The sequence below is a fragment of the Acomys russatus genome, chromosome 11 (assembly GCF_903995435.1).
Source record: "Acomys russatus chromosome 11, mAcoRus1.1, whole genome shotgun sequence".
Lineage (NCBI taxonomy): Eukaryota > Metazoa > Chordata > Mammalia > Rodentia > Muridae > Acomys > Acomys russatus.
This window is the reverse complement of record NC_067147.1, coordinates 32,619,154-32,645,196: the sequence shown is the minus strand read 5'-3', so window position 1 is coordinate 32,645,196 and position 26,043 is coordinate 32,619,154. Positions and strand designations below refer to the sequence as shown.

At 37.8% G+C, this 26,043-nt stretch overlaps 1 protein-coding gene across 1 annotated transcript in view; it reads left to right on the top strand.

The window, feature by feature from the left end:
• Tbc1d5 (TBC1 domain family member 5) overlaps positions 1-26,043 on the top strand; it is a 414,735-nt gene that overhangs the window by 315,061 nt on the left and 73,631 nt on the right. Inside the window, exon 16 of the mRNA XM_051153048.1 lies at positions 20,556-20,641. Coding sequence (XP_051009005.1) covers positions 20,556-20,641 — 86 coding nt within the window. The remainder of the gene's footprint in view (positions 1-20,555; positions 20,642-26,043) is intronic.

Genomic DNA, 26,043 nt, shown 5'->3' with positions numbered 1-26,043 from the left:
TTATGTGTTGGCCTATTTGCTTTCACTTTGCACCTTTGCAGTTTCGGTTTGCCCAGTTAAATGGACTTCTGAGTTAAGATAGCACATATACACTGCCAGGGAGATAAGAAGGACAAGCATCCATTGTGGGTTCACTTGATAGTATCTGGTAATTTATTCAGAAAAGGGATCACTGAATATAATTTCTTAAAAAAAATATCCCTTCAAGTTTGCTTCCACCTCTGGTGCTGTAGTTGGCTGTCAGTAATAAGGTACCACTCAGATGTTTGGATTTGTTTTTCTTTAAGCAAACAATTTGTCCCTTCAAGGGTGATGGTAATGTTTTAATAATGAAAGTAAGAGCTTTTCTACCGAAGTTTATTCTATGGAGAAAACATTCTTTGGAGAAGGGATATTTTGGGACTGTTTTGTTCATTTATGGCATTCTTGCTAAAGGTAATTTGGGTATATCACATCTTATAAAGTCTCAAAGAATACCTGGAATATTGAAAACAAATTGTCACTTTGTTCATAAACTTCCGAATGGAAAGGTAAAATCAGATTTGAGTCTGCCTTTGAAAACGTAGAAATGGGGTCTACCTGATTTTTAAGATTCTGTTGCCATTAAAGAAACTAGCAATTGTATTAAGAATCTTAGCATAATTAGTGAGCTATGACATAATACTATACAGATGCAACCAACAATTTCTTTCTTCCATTCAGATTTAGTGTTTCTAAAGTAAAATTGGCATTGACATAGCATTTAATGGGGATTTATTTTATTGTGTTATAATTTATTCACATTATATCCCAATTGTAATCCCCTCTCTTTTATCTTCCTATTCCCACAATCCCTCCCTCTTCTACCCTACTCCTTTCCCCTAGACCTCTGGCAGAGGAGGACCCTCCTCCCCTACCATCTGACCATAGCCTATCAGGACTCATCTGGATAGCCTGCATCCCTTCCTCTGTGTGTCTGCAGGGCCTCTCCAATAAGGGGCAGTGATCAAATATCAGGCTTCAGAGTTCATGTCAGAAGCAGTCTCCTGTTCTCCCCCACCCCTTCCCCATGTGAAGAATGAGCTGTCCATCTGCTACATCTGAACAGGGGGGTCTAAGTTCTCTGTTTGCAGTGTCATTGGTGCATCAGCTTGTGCAGGCCCCCTGGATGCAGATCTGCCTGCCTTTATAGTCTCCTTGTGGAGCTCCTGACAACCCACCCCTGCTTCCATCCCCAAACTGTTCTATACGACTGGCAATCCTTGCCTAGAGTCTTGCTCTGATTCCTAGTATCTGTCTCAATCCCATGCTGAGTGGAGTCTCTCAGAGGACATCTGTATTGGACTAATATCCACATATAAATGAGTATATACCATGCCAATATTTCTGGCTCTGGGTTGCCTCACTCAGGATGATCTTTTCGAATTCCATCCATTTGCCTGCAAAGTTCAAGATTTCCTTGTTTTTAATAGCTTAGTAGTATTCCATTGGGTAAATATACCAGAGTTTCTTTATCCATTCTTCAGTAGAGGGACATCTAGGTTGTTCCAGATTCTGGCTAATTTGAATAAAGCTGCTATGAACATAGTTGAGCAAATGTCTTTGCTGTATGCTGGAGCATCTTTCAGGTATATGCCCAGGAGTGGTATGCCTGGGTCATGAAGTAGCCTTATTCCCAGTTTTCTGAGAAAGCTCCATATTGATTTCCAATGTGGTTGTACAAGTTTGCACTCCCACCAGCAATGGAGGAGTGTTCCCCTTTCTCCACATCTTCGCCAGCATGTACCCTCACTTAAATTTTTTATCTTAGCCATTCTGAAGGATGTAAGATGGAATCTCAGAATCGTTTTGATTTGCATTTCCCTGATAACTAAGGATATTAAACATTTCTTTAAGTGTTGCTGAGTCATTCAATATTCCTCTGTTGAGAAATTCTCTGTTTAGCTCTTATCCAAGTATGATGGCTCATAGCCTTAATCCCAGCATTCAAGGAGGCAGAGGCACTGGATCTCTAGAATTTAAGACCAACCAGGACTACATAGAAGGACCCTATCTCCAAAACAAAACAACAAAAACAGCTGGGCAGTGGTGGGCACACATCTTTAATCACAGCACTTGGAAGACATAGGCAATCTCCAAATTCAAGGCCAGCCTGGCCTATATAGTGAGTTCCAGGACAGCCAGAGCTATACAGAGAAACCCTGTCTTGAAAAACCAAAAGCAAAACAACAACACACACACACACCTTACTGAAGTTGAGCTAGAGAGATGGTTCAGCAATTAAAAACACTTGCCGTTTCTACCGAGGATTCAGGTTCAGTTCCTACCATCCATATGATATATAACAACTATTTCTCTAGTTCTAGGAAACTGAACTCCCATCTTCTGGCTTCTGTGGGCGTGGTGTGCACATGGTAAACTTACATACATGCAAGCAAAACATTCATGCACATAAAATAAAAATGAGTAAATCAGGTTACCAAGAAGAGACTTGATACCCTATGAGCATATACAGGGGGAGGTAATCCCCCTCAGGAACAGTCATAGGGGAGGGCAATAAGGGGAAAATGGGAGGGAGGGAAGAATGGGAGGATACAAGGGATGGGATAACCATTGAGATGTAACAAGAATAAATTAATAAAAAATTTGTTTTAAATGAGTAAATCTTTTTTCCAAAAAAGAGTAGAGAAGCATATGCAATTCTATTGCTATTGATAAAAAATCATTTTTCAGAACAAAAACATAAATAAACCATTATAAAAGTAATTTAAATGTACTCATTTCATCTCATTTTAAAATTCTATTATGCATATATTTTGCAGCATACAAAACAAATTAGTGTGGGTTTCACATGTATCTGGTTTCTAAACAAAAACATACATTACTGTGGTGCAGAACACTTGATGTTTGTTTCTTCAGTAGCAGTATAATAAAATATGTGAAGAGATAGCTTCTCCTTAAAACTGATCCTGGGATTGTGGTATTTAGCAGGTCAGGAGTTTAAGCCAACAACTTTCTTTCCCCAGATTAGGCGGCAAGGCAAGATGCAGTGTCTCTCTTGTCCTTATTGATGTTCACCTGAACTGCTCTGGTGAAAAAGATCCTTCAGTTTTGGTCCTCGTATAATGAGGGCCATCCTCATAGTTGGGACTAGTACCTTAGAAAAGACACACAGATGCCTAGCTCACCCCTTTGGCCACAGGAGGACACAGCAAGATGGCATTTTTGGGGAACACTGAGAAGACAGACTGTAACGTCCTAGTTCTGCAGTAATGTTGTTTAATCTGAATACAGTGCTTTTTCTTAATGGTCCTGAGGCTTAAGTCAGTCCTTTAATACATTCAGTGATAGATGTGCCATACATTTTCTAATGTGTTCTTTATAGCTGGTTAAAACACTAGAGGTCATGTATGCCTGGTTTTCCCCCAAGGCCCAAGATGGAGAAGTAAAATCGCCATAATCCAGACATATCTTAGCTCTTGCTCTCACTCTGGACCCACCAGTCTTCTTCCTTCTTAGCTTCTCGTTGCATCTCTCTAATGCAAACTGTGGTGACTACTCCACTTTCCCACTGCCCACTGTCCCTAACTGAAAATGACCTAGGACAGTTAGTGTGAACCTGATTTCTCCAACCATAACTTCTCATTTATTCATGAATAGAATACCGAATTTGAATATTGGTATATTATGATAGTAATTAGTTTGCCAAGTCAGGCCTTTAGATTCCCCCCAAGGAATTGACACTCAGTGTGATTGAAACAGGGGGAAATATGTAAAAATAGTAATTGCAATTTTATCATATGATGAAATTTACTGACCTTTGAGAGTGTTTTTATTAACCATGAAACTACAGTGTTTGCCATTAAATGGAAGACAGTACAAAAAGAGGAGAGATCAGTCCAGAGGGAAAAGAGCTCAAAAAGTTCAAAGTGGTAGTGTGAACTGGAGGAAAGGACACAAAGGGGGGGGGGATAATAATATGAAAATGTAAGTATGTATTTATAGAAAGAATTGGATACAGAAGAAAACCATTTTGGACAACACTGGGTTGGTTTTTTTGTTTTGTTTTGTTTTGGTTTTGGTTTTTGGTTTTTTGGTTTTTTTTTTTATTATTAAGATATTTAAGCGTCACTCTGTTTTCTGTGTGCTGTGTATTGGTTAAGCTTCTTAACACAATAGATTTCTGATTTTCATCCTTTGAACAGTACACTGAAACTTTGGGAAAGTGTCGCAGTTACACAGTTCCTCGGGCTGATGCCAGGTCTCGCACATCAACTTCCATCATCTAAGGTCCTCATGTACCTTGGCATCCCCAACAAGATAAAGAAACAGCATGGACATCTGTGCTTCCAAAGGCTTTATTGTGAAGCCTGTGGGTGACGGGCATCATTTTATTCATGTTCATCAACTGAACTCATTCCTAACCCCATGAGGCTTTCCGATGTACCTGAGCTGTATACCAAGAAAGAAGAGGAAGCAGGTTGGGCAAGCAGTCAGTGGCTGCCTATAAAGTGAAAGTATTTGTGTTCCTTTTTTCTATGAGGCTCTTAAGAGCACTCTTCCAAAGAGAAAAGTAAAATTACAGGAAGCTTATGATCTTCAGTCTTACGACTTGAGAAATCTGATCTTGTCAAGAGTCTTAGTCAAGACAAGCCAGACACAAACGCCAGCTATTTGGCTATGTAAAGCCAGTCATGTTTGTTTGTTGATGTATAGTAAGTTCTAAGGTAGCTGTAAGACTGAGACCGGCATCCCTTCATGATAAGTCTTTCACCTCTGCATAACAAACTGCTATGGTCTGAACCTTTGTTAACTAGCAGAATTTATTTTGCTAGTGCTTTTGATTGGCATCTCTCTATAGATAGTAGTAAGTATATAAGGGTACAGTCAAGTCTTTCTAACCTGGAGATCATCTATTTTCTTGAACAAGGCTTTATATATCTTTGCTCAAAGGTGCTTTATATGACTTTTACAATTTTAACTCTCATAGCTCTTAAGTACCTCAGAATCCCTTTATTAATAAAATTAATTTTTGAAAATTACATTGTAAAATTTTTTCCTGTCTTCATTCATTGTTATAAGGATATTAACATCTTAACATCCTTTAACCACATACTGTTTCAGTAATCAGAAGTTGAGTCATCAGATTCTTTCCTGCAAACTGACATATTTTTCCATAAAGTATACTTCATTGCATACAAGGTCATATTGTACATAAATAAGAAGCTATAAACAATATACAGGTTGGGAAACAGTGGAAGTAAAATAACTATTACTATAAAGCCAGTAAAGAGGAAGACTAGAAAAAGCATATAAAAAACAAAACCCTGTATTAGTGGAGATCATAGCTGAGGGAAAACCGGACTCCCCAGTTTCTTCAGCAGGTGTCACTAAAACTATGGAACAGCTAAGCTACATACTGGAAGATAACATGCGTTTACCACATGCCATACTTCACTGCTTAACATTCAACAGTTTTGCAACAGTGCTGGAAATAGAAGAAGCCGATTCAGTTATTATGGCAAAAAGGCAGGAGCCAGATTCCGATCACGTTGTCCAACCACCTCACTTTCTTTACTGTGGAGCTGGGAATTAAAGTGTGATTTCTCTTTCTCTGGCTTTCTTTGGATGCTGAGCTGAGTGGAAGGAAAGTGTCCCTCTCAGTTCATCACATTTCTTCTCATAGAGAAGATGTCTAATATTTAGTACTAGAGAATTCTGTAAGCCACATATGTCAAATATAACAAGAATATCTTGCCAGACAATATCTTCTTTGTTTTTCAGACCTACAAATGAAAATGCATGCATGCTGGTGCAAGCCACAGGGTCAGCTGTAAAAAAGATGGCAGTTGGTAAACTGCATGCATAGATCCTCTCTGATGGGGAAAACTTGAATGTGGAATAAAGCTGTTCACTCTCCACTTCCTTATTTTATTAGTACTTCTTTTATATTTTAGACTATCATTTTACCCTTTTCTTTGCTCCCTCCAAGCCCTCCCACATACCCTTCCTGGCTCTCTCAAATTCATGGCTTCTTTTCATTAATTGTTGTTACACACAGATGTGTGTGTGTGTGTGTGTGTGTGTGTGTGTGTGTGTGTTCTTCCCCCAAGAAGACTTATTTCTTCCACACTGAGCATTTCTTAGCTGCCTGTAGATTCTTTATATGTCTTCACTATTTTACTGTGGAATCATGTGCTAATATAAAAACACTGGTATCCGGTACAAATTTCTGGAGAGAGTAAACAAACTAGGAAATATTTTCTTTTTAATCAATAACCTCTGATACAGTTCAACTTAAAAATCAAAGTCCCCTCAAATATCTAGTGTTAATAAGGAACACATCAATTTCAGGTGATTTATAATGTCTAGGCTATTAAACTTAGTTTATTTGAGAATATAATATAATATAATATAATATAATATAATATAATATAATTATCCCTTCTCTTGCCTCCCCACGTGCTCCCAATACACTTTTCCTTGCTTTTTCCCCCAATTTATGGCCTTTTATCACTGTTATTACATGCATATATGTATGTGTATACATATTTATTCTTAAATATGACCTGCTCAGTCTGTATACTGTTACTTGGATGCATGTCTTCATGGATGACTGGTTGGTCCTAGGTAGCCACTTGGTCTTGGTGTGCTCCTCCTTAGGGAAGACTATTTCTTCCACTTTTATTTCTAGTAGCTTGTAGTTCTTTGTGTAGGGCTGAGGCATTGTGGGCTTTCCCTGTCCACTTTGGCATGTCTACTGGTGTCATCTGTTTTCAGCTCATGTTTAGGCAGCCATGTTTGGTGAGACATGGATGAGGCTTCTGACATGGATAGGAAACACAATCTCACAGCAGACTCCCTGATCCTTCAGCTCTAAACATCTTTCCTCCCCTCTTCCTGAATGTTTCCTGAGCCTTAGGTGGGCAAGTGTTTTGCAGTCATATCCATTGGGAGTAAGCTCCATAACTCTGCATTTTGATCCATTTCAAGTTTATGTGAGGATTTGTCTGTTGCAAAGAGAAATTTCCTTGATGAGGGGTAAGGACTATAATTATCTATGAACATAAAGACAAATGTTTAAATTGTTGTGAATTATGCTGGTTTATTAAAGAGCTGTTTGGAGGTTCGCCAGATCCATGACTTAACTAGCACTGGGTAGCTAGCCAGATTTGTAGTGTCAGGCATGATTGCCCTCTTGTTGAGCAAGTCTTAAGTCCAATTGGAGAGATTTTAGTTACCACCAAAATCCATGTGCTAATTCTGGACCCCTAGGATTATTGCACTGTGCTGGTCACTGTTGTTCTTCAGAGGTATCACAGATGGGTAGTACTATCAGTTGCTTTCCTCCTTTGGAAGCTAGCACGGTACCTTCTAGTGCCATGGAACCTAGTCCTCAAGGGAGAGACTTTCAAGTTAGTTCCAGCTTAGAAGCCTCTGGGCCTTGTGTCTGAAGTGCATGGTGTCTCTAGCAATAAGGACTTATCTTTTACCTCTGGGGCCAACCAAGGGCATCAGCAATAGGCTTTAAGTTTTTGAAGTTCCCTGAACAGCCCTGATTAACAGCTCAAAAGAAGGCTTCTCATGCCTGGTATTGGGGGTTTTATTGATGGTCTTTGGCTCTTGGAAGGAGCGTTGTCAGCAAAAAAGAGAAAAGTTCATTTTAACTATATATGTTTATATATACAAATTCACCTACATTATAGTGTTTTTTAGATAATAGTATAATTTCTTACTACTTTTTCAGATATCCTTATTGTTATTTTACCTTCCTCCTTCCTTTTGTATATGCCTCCTTCCTGCCTCCCTAAAGAGCCTCCCCATTTTCCAGTTCCCTGAGCAGATCATTTGTACGCTGCTGTGCCCTCTCTATTGCTCCCAAACCTCCTAGCCCAACAATGGTCCCTTTTTACTCTTCTGCTTTCTGCAGATGATCTAGGATAAGTCTTCATATCTGAAGTTTTGAAATTAGGAGCTTTAGGTAAGAGAGAACATACACTGTTTGGTTTTTTGGGTCTGGGTTTACTTCACTCAATACAATCTTTCCTAGTCCCATCCATTTACCTGCCAAGTTCATGATTTCATTTTTCTTCACAGCTGAAAGTATTCCATAGTGTATAAGTAAGTTCAGTTCGTTATATATTCCTCAGTTCAAAGACATTTAGGTTGTTTCCATTTTCTAGCTATTGTGCATAGAGCAGTGGAATAGACTGAATAGTCCTTAATAGGACAGACAGAGCTATTACACAGAAAAATTCTGTCAGGAAAAAAATCCTCTCCCTTCAAATTAAACAAAGATCCCTCATAGGTGTGCCCCTCCATTTTTTTGTTTTAGATAATTCCAGATGTAGTCAAGCTGACAACAAAGAGCACCCATCACAGTGTGGCATGAAGTTTTTCCTGGGACTTCATTAGTAGTATTACCAGGAAATTGTGAGAAGATAGACATAATTTTAAAACCAAAAATGTATGATTAAATCAGTGGTGGAAGACAGTGGTTGTTTAATTTCTAGAAGAGGAAGAACTAGCCTAGAAGGAATGGGGAGAAAAACTGTAAAAAAAAGAATATGGGAAGAAACATCCCATTTTTTCCACCCATCCATGAATCTGTCTCTAAATACGTTTTGTGTGGCCCTGTGCCACAGGGGTGTTGTGATTTACCCTTAGGTGTCACATCCTATAGGATGACAGAACCAAATAATTAAATGCAACAGTGCTGTGTCTGCAGAGGGTGCGTAAGGACTGAAGTATATGGTATTGGGGAAGAAAACAAGGATTTTGTCTTACAAAGGACATTAGGAAGACTTCTCTGAGGAAGTGGCAGTTTGAAGGAGTAGACATCAATGGGAGTGCAGTGAGGGAAGGATAAATTTACTTGCCATTCTTTGAGGCCTTGTAAGCACTTACAATTTGATTTTGCAAATCTATCCTATTTAATGATAAATAATATCTATAACTTTAAACTGTCCATATATACAACTATACCAAAACAGCATGTTAATATACTGTACCATTTCATTACTAATTATGTAACCAGGAATTTTGAAAATTATAATCTGTGTCGTCCACTTTTCACCACACTCAAAATTAAACTGTATCTTTTAAAAAGGAGGAAGAGGTCTATTCTGACTTAGGTCTCCAGCTTGTCACAGAGATGCCTCCTCCCACAGTTTCTCTTTTCTTTACTTGTTGCTTTTAGTTACCAATATTACTATGCCTACCACGTTGTGCACCACTTGTTGCTTTTAAGTTATCTGTATTGTTAGGCCCCACGTTGGGCACTACTTGTTGTTAAATTATCAGTAGTGGCCTAGTAATTGTTTATTATCAGGCCTATAATTATTATTACTCAGTATGCCTGCTAGCAATCAACCAAGACACAGACACCTGTTGTATTTTAAAATAACCTTAGTTAACCTGGGGCAGGGCAGACATTAATCCTCTAAACTACTTTCCATAGTGAGGCAGGTATGTTATACCCTGTCCCATGCTATCTGTTTCTAATAACTTCTATCAAGCTACCTCCCATCTATAATCCCAAATACTTGCTAATGTTCTTCATCTGGGTCAAATCTTCCATCCATGCCGGCCACATGCTTTTCTTCCATCTAACCCATGATGATAGCCTCTTCTCTTCTCTCTCCTCAGGTGTGTGTGTGTGTGTGTGTGTGTGTGTGTGTGTGTGTGTGTGTGTGTGTGTGTGTGTGTGTCTGTCTGTCTGTCTCTCTCTCTCTCTCTCTCTCTCTCTCTCTCTCTCTCTCTCTCTTTTTCTCTCTCTCTCTCTCTCTCTCTGTCTCCTTCTTCTTCCCAGGATTCAGCTGTCTCACTCTAAGCCTGGGAACCTTAGCTACACCTGTCTCATCTGCCCTGCCCAGGTGATGACCTTTTATTGGTCAAAAGGTGGGTCACAGAGACAGCAAGCAGTAATTAGCATCAAAATACATCAGACCATCCCCCAAAGTCTATAGGCCTTATATCCTCCTGCTCTCACTCTCCCAGGTCAGATCTCCACCCTCAGATCTCTCTGCACTCCCTCTCCTACCTTTTTCCCTCTCTTCAACCACTACCCCTCTCTATTCTTTTTCTACTTTTGAGTGAGATTTAAACATGTTCCCTTGGATCATCCTTGCTACTTATCTTCTCTGGGTCTGTTCACTGCAGTACATTAATGCTGTTCTATAGGGCTAAAGTCCATTGATAAGTGAGTACATGTGTGTCTTTCTTGGTCTGGGTTACCTCACTCAGGATGATCTTTTCTAGTTCCATTCATTAACCTGAAAATTTCAAGATTTCCTTGTTTTTAATAGCTGAATAGTATTCCATTGTATAAATGTATCATAGTTTCTTTATCCATTCTTCAGTTGAGGGGCATCTAGGTTGTTTCCAGAGTCTAGCTATTACAAATAAAGCTTCTATGAACATGGCTGAGCAAATGTCCTTGTTGTATGGTGGAGCATCTTTTGAGTAAATCTTTTGAGGTAGAGCTATTCCCAATTTTCTCAGAAAGCACCAGATTGATTTCCAAAGTGGTTGTATAAGTTTGCACTCCCACCAGCAGTGGAGGATATGAGGACTCTAGCAGAGACTCCTACTAGCAGGGGCCATAGAGACTGAAGAGAACTCCCCTAACTAGACAAGACTCTTAGTAGAGGGAAAGTAACACCAATCCACCCACAGACTTTGACCCAAAATTTATCCTGCTTACAAGATGTGCAGGGATAAAGATGGAGCAGATAGAGCAGAGATTGAGGGAATGTCCAACCAATGCCTTGCCCAACCCAAGACCCCCTCAATAGGAGAGAGCCAACCCTTGACACTAATAATGAAACCCTGCTATGATTGAGGACAGTTGCCTAGTAGAGTTGTCCTCTAGGGTGTTCCACCCAACAGTGGTTCGAAACAAATGCTGAGACTCACAGCCAAACATTGGGCAATGTGTAGGGAGTCTTGTGGAAAAGTAGGGGAAAGGAGAAAAGGACCTGGAGGTGACAGGAGCTCCACAAGAAGACCAACAGAGCCAATTAACCAGGGCTCGGAGGGGCGTGCAGAGACTGAGGCACCAACCAAGGACCATGCATGGACAGGACCTAGGGCCTCTACACAGATGTAGCCTATGGGCAGCTCAGGCTTCATGTGGGACCTCTAATAGTGGGAGCAGGGGCCTCTCTCTGACCTGGACTTTGTTCCCAGCTTTTCGATCACTTTCCCCTTGAGGCAAAGAGGACATGCTCGGTCCTAATGCAACTTGATAAGCTGGGAGGATGGTAAAGGGTGTTCCCCTTTCCTGAGGAATAGGGGAGAGGGGATGGAAAAGAGGGAGGTAGGGGAGGACTGGGAGGAGAGAAGGGATGGGGCTATGACCAGGAAGTAAAGTGAGTAAACTAATAAAGAAAAAGTGCGTGGGGAACGCTGGTGGCACTCAAAGAAAGAATAGGCAGGCTACCAAGATAAGACTTGATAGCCTGTGACCATAAAGTGGGGGAGGAGATCCCCTTAGGTCATGGACCTAGGGGAGGGGAATAGGGTGGGAGTGGGAGGGAGGGAGGAATGGGGGGATACAACTGATAGGATAACAATTGAGTTATAATCTGAATAAATTTTTTAAAAACCAAAAAAAATTTTTAAAATAAAAAAATAAACTTAAAAAGTAACAGAGAAAGCCCAGTGAATGCCCTGGACCTCCCGTCCCTGCCTAAGATGAAGTCAAATTGAAATAAAGATCCTAGAGGCAAAAAAGAAAAGAAAAAGAAAAACAGAAGAAGAAAGAAGGAAATGTGAAAGGAATAAAAAAGTTAACAGAGTACTCAGACTATTAATGTTTCAGGCTTTGTTTTCTCATGCTAAAGGAATGGTAATAATAAATTACATTAATTTTAGTGAACTATGTGTATATATGCAAACACACATTAAATCTTTAATGAAATACTTTAAGACATAAAAATGTTATCTTTTCAATAACAAAGTCTCTCTTGTTCAATCAAAGTCCAATTCCTTTTGAATTGAATATCTTAAATACATGTTGAAATTTTAGTTTTGACTCATTGTTACTATTACTTACTATGTAGTTGGCCATATGAGCCCAGCAAGATGTACCCATAAAGTCAACTACATAGTTGATTTTGTAATAAAAGCTGACTTTCTTTCTTGTCAATAGCTCACCTTACTAAGAGGGACATGCAGTAGATTCATTCAGTTAGAACCTTTGTAAGAAAATCAGACTAGGTTTCTCTAAACAGCAGCTGAAAAGATAGAGGTAATGATGCATCCTCCTGAGTTTATGAAAATAAATTACAGTTGTACCTAGTTTTTGTTTGTTTGTTGTGTTTTGGGTTTTGGGTTGGTTTTGTTGTTGTTGTTGTTTTGGGTGTTTGTTTGTTTGTTTGTTTGTTTTGTCTTCTCAAAATTTCTCATATGGTGTTCTTCTCCAAAGACAGATCACAGCACGTGGCTCATCATACTCTGTCTGCTTTAAATGGAATGCATTTGAAATATTTCATTTTTAATATTGATATATATTAAAACAAAATTGGTGAGTGTGACAATGTAGACCAAAATATAAGGACAAAAAGCCAGATCACAAACAGGTCCAACACCTAACATCTAACATGAAGGCGGACGGAGCCTTCATCACTGACAGTTTTGTCAAGTTTAGCCTTAACTCCATCAGCTTGTGTTTTTTAAATACACTTTTTCAGTAAACACTATGGAAAATAAAGTTGAGAAAACTGTTAACAAAGTTTTAGAGAACATTGCCAAAGACAAGACAGAAAGATTGTTAAGAGTCAGTGGATCAGGGCTTCTGCTATTAGACTGTGTCTTCTATCCATGTCAGATATGGATATGTCAGAAGCCTCACCCATGTCTCACCAACATGGCTGCCTAAACATGAGCTGGAAAAGGATGACACCAGTAGACATGCCAAAGTGGACAGGGAAGGCCTCAGCCCTACACAAAGAACTACAAACTTCTAAAAAGTGCTGAAAGTGAAAGAAATAGTCTTCCACAGGGAGGAGCACACCAAGTGGCTATCCAGGACCAACCAGTTGTGCATCCAAGTAACAGTATGCAGACTGAGCAGGTCATATTTAGGAATATATATGTACACACACACACATAATAGGAATGTGTGTGTGTGTATGTAATGGTAAAAGGCCATGAATTGGGAAAAAAGCAAGGGAAAGCATATGGGAGGGCTTGTGGAGGCAGGAGAAGAGATAAGTAAATTGCATATATGTGTATAAATTACATATAATATATAAAGTTGTATCAATTATATAAATATATAATTATAATCTCAAAAAATAAAGTTATCTAATGAACTAAATTTAAGCTAAAGTAAGCTCAATAGCTTAGACATTATAAGTCCCCTGAAACTGATGTGTTCTTTATGACCACTAGACATTTGAGGGGACTTTGATTTTTAAGCTGAGCTGTATCTTTAGTTATTAAAAGAAAAATATTTGCCAGTTTGTTTACTTTCTCCAGAACTGTGTGCCAGATACCAGTGTTCTTTACATAAAACCACATGAATCCAGAGTGAAATAGTCAAGACATTCTAAAGTCTAACTTAGCTGGACTCTGTCTTCTCCTCCAATTTAACCTACTTTATTGTGGAAGAATTAGGCACACCCACCAATACTGTCATTTGGATTTGTATATTAATCTTCATTAGTTGACATTATATGGGCTCCATTCACTTAGAAACACAAAGTTATTTATTCATACTTTTGTGGTAAACTAAAAACCATCTTAAGGGAAAAATGTCTACGTGAATAGATTTTTCTAGTAAATGATCTTTAAATACTAAGGTGTTCTATCATTGAAATTATTTCCAAAATTTCATCAAAAGCTTGGTTGTGCTAGGTTCCTTTTCTGGTCCTTATTGTGCAGTACTTCAGTTTCTTACCTTGACACTTAAAAGGGAAGAAATTGGGCAATGTTCCTGAAACCAGGGTTCTCAAGTCTCTTAAGATCCACAGTCTATACACGAAGGTCTAGAAACCCTAAAATTATTCTTAAAACTGTTCTTTGTTTTTATCATTTGAATTCAATAATTATTAGAAAGGAGAGAATCATTCTCAGAAACACACAAATGAATTTGAAATTCTTTAAATCACTAAAGTCCCTGCCCTCTGCTCAGTGGACACTAAAGGAAAATGAAGGAGGAAAAGTGGAGTCATGGGAAAGAGCATGCTTACCTGCAGGGTGATCCTCTGAGGCCCAGTATTCGTGACAAAGAGAAGTCGGACAGCTAACCTCTACTTTTCGTATATATAAATATCAAATATAGCATGGGCTGGAGGAGTGCATTATTCTATCATCCACCTGCATACAAAGTTCACAAATATAAACAACAACAAAAAAAGAAAAATATCTCTCTTCTGGTATTTATTTATTGTATGAAGTTAGAATTGCACAGAAAGCACAGGTGGTTTAAAATGCTTCTCTGCCATCTGAGACCTTGGCGTGCCAGGGCATAGATGGGGATGTCACTTTGGGGAATTAGGTTTATTCAGTATATAAAATATTGCTGGCATGGCTCAGAAGTTTTGTTTGTTGTTGCCCAATTAATGTTGGTTTTGCTTTCTAGTTTTTAAACTTTCTTTTTTACCTAAAATTATATATTAATTGCTCTATGATTTTAATATTCACTGTTCATAATATATTCATATTCTTTTGTAATATGATATTTCTCATCAAAATATGTAGGCAATATTTGTATATACAAGAGATCATTTTAATCTTGATGCTGAGCTAATAGTCTAGAATACTACCAAATTAGAAAATTTTATCTCAAATGCAAATCTACTAATTGGACAAATGCATTCTATTCATACCTTTTATATTTTCAAATAATGTTTTAAAAACCTGTATTTTTCAATATCTGATTTCTTGTCAATTTATTTTATAGCTAGCATTTGAAATTACCTCACAGTTTAAGCTGCATTAAATTGGTTTTTTAATTGTTTTATAAAAAGAACATTGGCTTATATGGAGAAGGAATGGCTTGATGTTCTAGCCAGCATATATTTTACCACTATAGCAAAATGACTGCTGCGCTCAATCATAGGTAGTGTATGAGACTCAACTCCTAGATAAATGACAAGGAAGAAGTAAGGTACAAAAGTCTGAGTTTACAGTAATGTCCAAACAGTAATATTTGGGGTGTGTGTGTGTGTGTGTGTGTAAAATGTCTGCCTTTTTGATCACTGTATCTGTATCTAATGATGGGGTAGTACGTGGTAATAAGAGGCAGAATGGTAAGACCTTCTGTGAACCCTCTAGCAGTCAGTGAATATCAGACCACAGAATTCTCCAGCTTTAATTACAGGCAGAAGAAAAGGCACAATTAGCATTTTAATATAGAAATATCTTAGGCTTTAGGAGAATTATGATAAATCTAATGTTGCCTAGCAAACCAAAGAGGGGATATTACAACAAACTGTCTCCTTAGGAATATTTGTTTAAATAAAAGCAACAATGCTTCATCCTTATCTTTTTTGGATAATGATCGCCATTTCAGGCTGTTTTTTGTTCCAGCTTTAAAATACCTTTAGGTTTGTTTTGTTTTGTTTTTTGTAATTGGTAGTGTTTATTTTCTATAAAAGTATCCTGCTTGGCACCGGGGGGATAATTGTTTTGGGCGAGTGTCTGCCTTCCAGCTTGCACTTGCTTCTGCTGTGGCGTCTCTGTCTGGATGTGGTAAGGCTATGTCAGTCATGGAGTGTTAAACTAACTTCTTTGCCGTGGCTCAGGCTCTCCCACCTGCCTCTTCTAAACACCTGCAACATATGTTTGTCTAACCCTGGAATGCTTTGCCTTTAGGGTCCTGAAAAATTCCTCTAGAGCTTTTTGCTTGTAAACAGCTGCACAATTTGTTTTTTTAATGACAGTTGCCTTTCCCCTAACATTGAAGAAATGATATATTCACTAAAATAAAGGTATTTTTTATCAAACAAAAACATTTCACATATTTTTACAGTGTCGTTTTTCCTTCAGAGCCTTATTTCTTCCATTTATTAATCTGGCATGCTATGAAAATTAAGGATTGGTAGCACAGTATTAGGAGAAAGAAACCTGAATAATTCATTTGCCAAGTATTTTCTGCATGTCTGACACAATTTATGCTACAAACATAAAGTTTTGTTGGATATTATAGGAACTTTTTCAGTTTAGTTTGTTATTAAAATCATGGCCAATAAACTATAAAATGGCAATACTTTGAACATATTGTAGGTAACCACTATGATTATTAAAATATCATAAGCTAACAAATACTGAATAGTATGGTTTTGTATTGTTTTAAATCTTTGTAAGTATATATACTCCTATCCAATAATAAGACAGTCTTTCCCTCCTCATACAAAATCTGTTTTGCTTGCTACATCTTCCTAGCACATGTGCATGAATGTCGTGTATGTGTGTGTGTGTGTGTGTGTGTGTGTGTGTGTGTAGTGTTCCACAGAACCTACTGTAAGCTTATATGTGAACAGTACAGAACATCACTTTGTTCCACCCACTAAATATCAGGGATGTTAGGTTATTATACTATCATACCTGCTTTCTAGGTCAAAGTCTGTTGTGTATGTCGGTGCTCTGGTGTCAGAGGTTATTATAGCTCCCATCTCACTGAAATTTTATCACGTGTGCGACACATTATTTTCACTGTCAATGAGTCCCTGCTGTAGTTTCACAGGTGGTGAAACTAGACCAAGAATGTGACTGACTCTTCCCCACGTGCTCAGGAGTAGCTAGGGCCTGAGCACATGCAAGCCTCGCTGGTGCACGCCCTCTAGCGTGTCTGTAGAGCTCCTCCGAGTACAAAGGGACATTAAGAGCAGTATACCAAAAGCTGGCTCCTCTGTTCTTTGCTCTCTCCTGTGTCCGTGTAGAAGTCCTCTGAAAGATTCTCTGTGTTCAAAAGGGAATGAGCACTTCAGGCTTTCCTTGTGAGGTTTCAAAAGCGATTTGGAAAGAGATAATCTTGTCCAGATGAAGGGCAAGACTGAGGACGTCAAAGCAGACAGTGCTGTGTGTAGTGACCTTTTCTGCGTGAATTTGATTTTTACCAAGCTAAACAAGAAAAATTGTTGTATACTATCTGGTAGTTACATATACTTCTTGCAGTATCTTCTACTTAGTTATTCTTCATATGAATTAGCACTTAAATATGTCTGTATTACAATAAAAAGTTAAGTTTGAGCTAAAAGTATTATAATGTTGCTATTGAGGGTAGAGTAGGCCAGAGGCATGAGATTTAAATTCTACCTACAGATTTTGCCTTACTAAAGGCACTACAGGACTGGCTGCTTAGCATTCAAACTGGTATTTTTTTGAGACAATTCCCTTGTCTGGATTTACAGTACGGGGCAGGTAATTCTCATAATGAAGACCTGAGAAGTGAAAAAAACTTACTGTAACAGATAGATGATTTTATTTTTTAAGTTGATTTTATAACTAAGCCTTTATGGAAGTTTTTTTGGGATCCTTTGAAAATAAAAGTATGTTGGAAAGCCAGCAGCCGCTGCATGGTTTAGTTATATTGGTTTGCTTTTCCTTCTAAGACTAAGTCACTTGGTCTTCAAGACCATCCGTGCCACTGTGTGTGTGTGTTTGGTAGGTTTTTAATAGACTTGAGTTTGAAGGTGATTTTGTAGTCTGAAATCTGGAATGTGAAAATAGCTTTAAAAAGACATGCTATTAAAGGTGTTAACACATTCTGTACCCTGAAAAATTGTAACTCTCATGGGGTCTAGACTTCTTCATATAAGATTCTGCATATGTTAAAGTCTAATGCCTCATATTTTAGAGAAAAATTATACATCATTAAAGAATATAAAGATGACTCATACATTATGTTTCAGAGAAATTGTTCAAAATAAGGAAATTAAGTAATTCTTTACTTTTAAGTTCGAACTCTGCTCATTGCTAATTTTATCCCACTGAGGAAAGAACTGCTTTCATGTTGATACATAGTCTTACACATGTATGCATATATATGTATGCTTAGTAATAGTTGGGATCAATTAGTTAGTTTTAATTTGTTTTTATCACATTTTTACAAGTATGGAAATGTTTATTGTGTGATAGCCTTTTTTAATATTACATCATTTCCTCCTTCCCTTTCCCTTTCCTTCTTGCATCACCTCCCTTGTGCCCACATTCACTCTCTCAAAGTCATGTCCTCTTTTCTGTAACTCTGTGGTTTTCAGCCCGTGTGTTGAGATTCTTTGGGGTCACATATCAGTATCCTGCATATCAGATAATTACATTATGATCCCTACCAAAGCAAAATCACAGTTATGAAGTAATAACAAAAATAATTTTATGGTTGGAGTTCACCACATGGGAAACTGTATTAAAAGGTTGCAGCATTAGGAAGGCGAGAACCACTGCTTTAAGTGTGTGTGTGTGTGTGTGTGTGTGTGTGTGTGTGTGTGTGTGTCACAAAGACAGAGACAGACAAGACAACAATACAGAGAGAAAGAGATTGTGTGTGTTAATTATCAGTAAAGTTTTGTTTTGGAGGCCCACTATATATTTTTTCATAGTCCTTGTCCAGATTATATGTTTGTGTGTTTTTAATTTTAAAAATAACATCATCTTAACAGGAGACTTCTTGAATAACTTTGAACAGTAATTCCTTTTTATTTTTAGTATTTCATACATAGTTATTCAATATCAACATCTTTTTTTATGTTATTCCCAGTGTTTCAGTACTTAAAACCGTGTCCCTGTGATTCTAGCAAGTCTCCTAGGAAGTTAAATAGGTCTCAGTGAAGGCCCATTGCGCCCATTCATGGCTCAAGTCAGGTCATTACTCCTAATAATGGCTTTAAGTGCTTAGATAGATCAGCACTTCATGTTTTGAGTTGCTTGTCATTTCTTTATAAAGATGTTTCAGGAAACCGTGCCATGGGATTGCTTTTTTATTATTTTCTAGCAAAAAGTAGCATGTTCCTTTATTAGTTTGTTGAAAGTCAGAAAAGAAAGGCCTTTCATATTAGCAAAAACAAAATGATTTTCCAGGTACAGAGAATAAAGAGCAGAATCAGTCATGAATTATAGTTTGTGGAAGTTAATTTTTAAAATAGATCACGAGCAGAATGTGATTTGGAATGTAAGCTGCCAATGGCTTTAACCTCTATTTTATTTTTCCATTATACTTGGGTCCAGGTTGTCATCAGCTACCATAAGTAACCTATGTAATTCCTAGAGAAAAGTTGCAGTTAGGTTTAATAGTAAGTATGGTAGTCATGGAAGCATCCGTTATCTTTATCAAGGCAATTCAGACTTGATTATTACAGATCTGTGTTGAATACCAAGCCAATGGAGCAGTGGCTGTAGCTGAATCAGGGGGTGTCATTTCTGTCAGATGACTAGGGCTGGCTTGGAAACGATGAATGCGCTGAGCTGTGTAAACACTCGCAGCAAAAACAGAAAAGGTCTTTCATGGCCATTAAGACGCATCTTGTTAGCTTGATGAATTTCAAACTATTTAACCTTAACAACTATATCTCCTCTCTACCCCACACCAGCATGCAAGCGTATCAGTGTTTGGAATTAGGTCTCCAAGGATTGTTGTCTAAGCATATCAGTGTTTTTTTATTAAGATAAAATTCAGCTATTCTGTGTCTAACTAGATCTCAACGAGAACAGTGTATGCTCTAGTTCAAAGGCCTTCTTGTTACCTAAATTAAATGCCTAGGTGGACATTAGAAAACATTCAGAAGTTTATAAAACAGTTTAGTGGGAATGTATGTAATTTTACATGTTTCAGATTATGGCATACAATTAAATTATGGTGTAAAAATGTTAAGATTTTGTAAATTGTAAGTATATGTAATTTTTATTTGCCTGTAAGGAGCTTGGCACATTCATATAATTAATACAGTTTAAACAGTAGTTACCCATTTAAATGGACACACCCAACCTAATGATTTAAGAACATTTCTGTCATGCTATAAATAATACTAAAATGCAGAAAGGGCTGGTTTTGCTGATTATGGAAATGTGCACTAGTCAGTTTGCATTGGTAAGTTTAATGGTCATCCTTCTAAGATTTCCATTGACTGACGCATTTTTGGACACTTATTAAACTCATAAATAAGATAAGATGACATAGAAATTGTTAACTTTAAAGAATTCATTTTGGGAGAAGGAGGACTCAGTGTGCCATCTAGTGGATGTATTTAGTTTTCTGGTCATCAAATATTCATGATTATTTTTACTTTTCCTCCACTTGTCCCTTGGCCTCTTTTGATTGTTCATGTTTATATTACAGATCAAGTAATTCTCAGTTTTGCCATCATCTTATCACATCTTTGAAAATTATATTCAAAAGTATCTGAAAGCATTAAAAAACCAATCTATTGACAGTAAACTATTTGAACAATAACACAGGTTAAAATAAAATACATTTGAATTTTTTTCAGTTTTGATCAGCTAAAGAAAGAACCAAAATTCAAAAATGATAGTTATTAAATCTCTTATATATGTATAGGACATTAAAATGGGTATTTTAATCATTTCTATCTTTTTAATATATGTAATTTATTGTATTTCTTTTTCTTTAGAGAAATCCACGGCCAGTGACTTACCAATTTCACCCCAATTTAGACTACTACAAAGCACGGGGGGCAGACCTTATGAATAAAAGCCGGTAAGCTCCTTTCCATTGGCTATAGTTATGAGGCACAAACGCTGTCAAGTCATCAGGAATTTTTATGTATTTCCTAAGGATTATTTTCTAGATTTTAGCATGTCAAAGCTAATGTGTGTGTACGATCTTTGTTAAATAAATCACCCAAGTTCTTTAAGGCATCATAAAATAATATTTTTATGACAGTGGTAATTTGAATTAATACAGGCACTGCGGCAATCTGTAATCCGTATAGTGTGTCCTCAGAACACTAAGACTAGACCTAACTCATGACACAGCTGTATAGGGTATTTATCAAGGGGCTCCAAAGTATCATGTCACAGAAACACTTGCTATGAGTATTTATTGTATAACTATTTATAATCATTTTGAAACTAACCTAATTGTCAGCAACATAGAGGTAGATAAAGAAAATGTAGTATGTATACATAGCAGAATGGTTTTTAGCCGTAAAAGGGCTGCAAAGAGGGAAAAGAAGGCAGTATTGGTGGGGATATGCTCACATATCACATATGCATGCATGTAAACGTCCTTTTATAACACAGTACCATGTACAGTGGATACATACCATGGAAAATTTTAAATATATCAGAAGAATACTTTTTTAAGTTGCCAGCTTCATTTTTCTGACTATAATAAAAGCTAAATAGTTTCTACTTGGTATAATCTCTTTCTGGATCTTTACTGTTTGAATGAAAAAAAGGCAGTTCTATGATATATTTTTAAATTATTTCAGTAACAAAATTAAAATTGCGTTTCCCAATTGGCTTTAAAACTACAAAATAAGCTTATAAATGCATCTTGTATGTGCATCAGTGATTGCATACATAGAAATCTTAAGGGTCACTGTAGGAATAAAAAACATTAAAATCGTGCTTTTAAAAGAAATTAACATTGGCATAAAGGGTTGATAAACAGTTCTGTTCTTTCATAATACTATACTTAGATGTCTCAAGAGTTAACTTGTCAAGCCAGAACCATTTCAAATTAGAATGCAATTTCAAAGTTTACTCTAGAAAACAATGTTAGCAATGATAAATGCTGCCAAATTGTCCAAATTTTTTCTTAAACATTTCTTGTGTGGTTGCCTTTCTTGAGAATTCCAGCAGTCTAAATAAACACTTATGGAGTGCATACATACAGTGTGTTCTGCATTAAAATAACTACCACTTAGGAACTGGTGGCTTGAGGACTGAGGGAACTGTACAACAAAGAGGCTGACTTTTAAACTAAAATCTGAACCCCGGTACTACAACAGTAAAAACAGTGCAAGGTTACTGACAATTACCCAGCCTTGATGGCAATGTCTGTCCCATAGTATATGTAATTATGAAGCCAGGACCATAGCCCACAGGACTTATCTGGAGCTCTGTTTTAGTTGTTCATTTTATCTGAGTTTCACAACTAGTAACTAGTCCATTTAATTCAACAAATTTTATTGAATGTTTGACTTGATAATTTTAGGCACCAGAGGCACACACTTAATGATCACACTAAAATCCCTGCCCCTAGGACTCTGACAGTTCATTTATATTTCTTCCTCTTTATGCCAGGTATTTAGTTTTTTGTGTTTAAAAGAAAAAAGAATCTTAGGTTCACTTGTTCTATAAGGTCTTTGTATCTGGAGATCCTAATACTTACCTTGCCCTAACTAACTACCTTTCATTCGGATTATACCTCCACTTACCCCTTCCAAAGTTTCCCTCTTGTCACTATTTCCCAATCTCCACCTCTCTCAGCTCCTATGCCACAGCAGACTGTATGGCTTTCTTACCTTAGCTTTGAGCATTTGCATTTTAACTCTTCCTGGCTACTCAGCACTTTACCTACCTGGCCTTGCCATGCCCTTTCTAGGAAGAGCCCCGCCCAGGACCACTCCTAAAACAGGCTATCCTTTCCCTGTCTGCTATCCCAGTGCCTTCTGAGAATTCATTCTTAAAATGCATCCTCATCCATCTGGGTAACTGTCAGGTTTTGCCCATGATAATCTACACTCGCTGATGCCAGATACATGTTGATATTCAGACACTCACGTCACCTGGTAAGAAGGACCCAATGCAGGGAGAACACTCAACAAATATTCACTGTGTTTTCTGTTGATACCTTATTGCCCACATCATTCTCCCAAAGATGAAATGCGCTGTGTGCCCTTTCTGTCCTTTCATGTTTTTACCTATGTAGTCTGCTGCCCTTGAATTTTGCATGTGTGAATGCAGATTTTTTAAAACCACTTCCTTGTAAGCATACTGAGATTCGTATATATAATATCATGTTGATTAGGAGAAATATTTTTCATCATCTCTTGAAATTTTAGCTTTTTTAGATTTATTACTCATTTTTGTGTATGTATGTGTGCCTGTGGGTGCACCACGTTATGCAGGTGCCCACAGAAGTCAGAAGAAAATTTAATACTGCTAGGAATGGAACTACAGGTGGCTGTGAGCCACCATGTGGGCGCTAGGAACTGAACCCAGGTTCTCTGTAAAAAAAAAAAAAAAAAAAAAAGAGTAAATGCTTTACAGATTCAACGCAATCCCTATCAAAATACCTACAAAATATTTTGATGATATTGAAAGATATATTCTCATATTCATATGGAGAAATAAAAAGCCCAGAATAGCAAAAAACAATCCTATACAATAAAAGATCCTCTGGAGGAATCTCCATACCTGATCTCAAGCTGTATTACAGAGCAACAGTAATTAAAACAGCATGGTACTGGCAAAGCAATAGGCTGGTGGCTCAATAGAATCGAATTGAAGACCCAGAGATGAATCCACACACATTTGCTCACTTGATTTTTGACAAAGAAGCCAAATCTATTCAATGGAAAAATGATAGCATCTTCAACAAATGGTGCTGGTCTAACTGGATGCCTACATGTTAAAAAATGCAATTAGACCCCTATTTGTCACCATGCACAAAACTCAAATCCAAGTGGATTAAAGACCTCAACTTAAAACCAGAGACATTAATTCAGTTAGAAGAAAAAGTGGGGAAGAGTCTGGGACACATAGGCACAGGAGACAACTTCCTGAACAGAACACCAACTGCCCAGGCCTTAAGGTCAACAATTAATAAATGGGACCTCATGAGGCTGAGAAGCTTCTGTAAGGCAGGAGACACTGTCAGTAGAACAAAGCGACAGCCTACAGACTGGGAAAAGATCTTCACCAACCCTTCATCTGACAAAGGTCTAATATCCAAAATATATAAAGAACTCAAGAAATTAAACACCACAAAACCAAACAACCCAATTGCGAAACGGGGCTCAGAACTTAACAGAGAATTCTCAATAGAGGAATATCAAATGGCTGAGAAACACTTAAAGAAATGCTCATCCTCGTTAGTCATCAGAGAAATGCAAATCAAAACGACACTGAGATTCCATCTTACACCCATCAGAATGGCTAAGATCAAAAACTCAAGTGACAACACATGTTGGCGAGGATGTGGGGAGAGAGGAACACTCCTTCATTGCTGGTGGGAATGCAAACTAGTACAACCACTTAGGAAAGCTATCTGGCACTTTCTCAGAAAAATGGGAATAGGGCTTCCTCAAGACCCAGCTATCCCACTCCTTGGAATATACCCAGAAAATGCCCTACCACACAACAGGGACATATGCTCAACCATGTTCATAGCTGCTTTATACATAATAGCCAGAACATGGAAACAGCCTAAGGTGTCCCTTAGTAGAAGAATGGACTAAGAAACTGTGGCACATTTACACTATGGAATACTACTCAGCTATTAAAAACAAAGAATTCCCGAAATTTGTGGATAAATGGATTGATCTAGAAATTATCATAATGAGTGAGTTCACCCAGATGCAAAAAGGGACAAACGGTATATACTCACTTATATCAAAACACTAGTCCAAGGGATACGTCCCATGAAAACCTTTACTTACCAGGAAAGTGGGTCAGAGGAGAGGACATCCTATTGAGACTTTAGGCAAGAGTAGCATGGAAGAAAGAGGAAATAGTAGGATCCACAGGGTCCTGGAAACCTACAAGAAGAACTTTATGACAGGCAGATCTGGATCCTGGGGTCCTCCTCAAACTAAGGCACCAGCCAAGGAGAATATAGGCAGTAAACTTCGTACCCCTACCCAGACCTAGCCGATGAACAGGATATTCTCCACCGGTGAGTGGAGAGTGAGATCTGACTCTCAAACGAACTCTGGTGCCCCTTTTCTGACCACGTCCCCTGGACAGGGAGGCCTGGCGGCACTCAGAGGAAGGAAAGCAAGTTACCAAGAAGAGACTCGATACTCTAAGAGCATATATAGGGGGAGGAGGTCTCCCTCAATCACAGACATAGGGGAGGAGAGAAGGGGGGAAGTGGGAGGGAGGGAGGAATAGGAGGAAACAAGGGAAGGGCTAACAATCTAGATGTAATATGAATAAATTAATAAATTAATTTTTTAAAAAAGAGTAAATGCTCTTAACCACTGAGCCATCTGTGTAACCCTTCTTCTGCAATTTTAAAGCTTAAAATTGAAATTGAGTCGATGTTAAATATCATTTTTATTAAGTATAAAATATCACAGGCCAGTAAACAAGGAAGGAGTTATTAGATGCCAGTGGGGATATTGGCAAAAACTTATCGTCAAAATAAATTCCGAAGTGCGTGGTAAGAAACCAGAAATAAAGAACAACTACCTACAAGTAATGAGTGAGATGACTGATGAATTTAACAGTGCAACAAGTACTTTGTAATCTCTGTCTCTCTGTCTCTGTCTCTCTCTGTCTCTCTCTGTGTGTGTGTGTGTGTGTGTGTGTGTGGTGTGTGTGTGATGCCACAACTAACATGTAGAAGAAAAAGCATAAAATGATTAATGAATAAAGAACATATACAATTCAATAAAAGTTTCAAGATTTTTATCTGGTAATGCTATGCTTTTTTTCTTCCTCTTTTTCTAAATTCCAAGATACCACCCAGGGTTTTTTGTCTGATCATATTCCCTATAGATCTTCAGCATAGGTCTGACTTCGCTTGTTATTAAGGGTTCTTAATTTGTGTCTTCAGTTTTTTTGTTGTTTTTCCTTTTTGTTTTGTTTTGTTTTTCTTTTTGGTTTTTTGAGACAGGGTTTCTCTGTGTAGCCTTGGCTGTCCTGGACTCGCTTTGTAGACCAGGCTGGCCTCGAACTCACAGCGATCTGCCTGCTTCTGCCTCCTGAGTGCTGGCAGTAAAGGTGTGCGCCACCACCGCCCGGCTCTGTCTTCAGTTTTATTCCTTCTCTAGACTCATATATTTCATCATTTTTTTACTTCGTTGGATGTCCAATATACAGTCTCAAATGTAACCCTTTTCAGATGAATTCTTTATTTTCACCTTCGTACCTGTAAGCCCTTACCTCCGTGCCACAGGGATGTCAGCAGGACACAGGGTGATG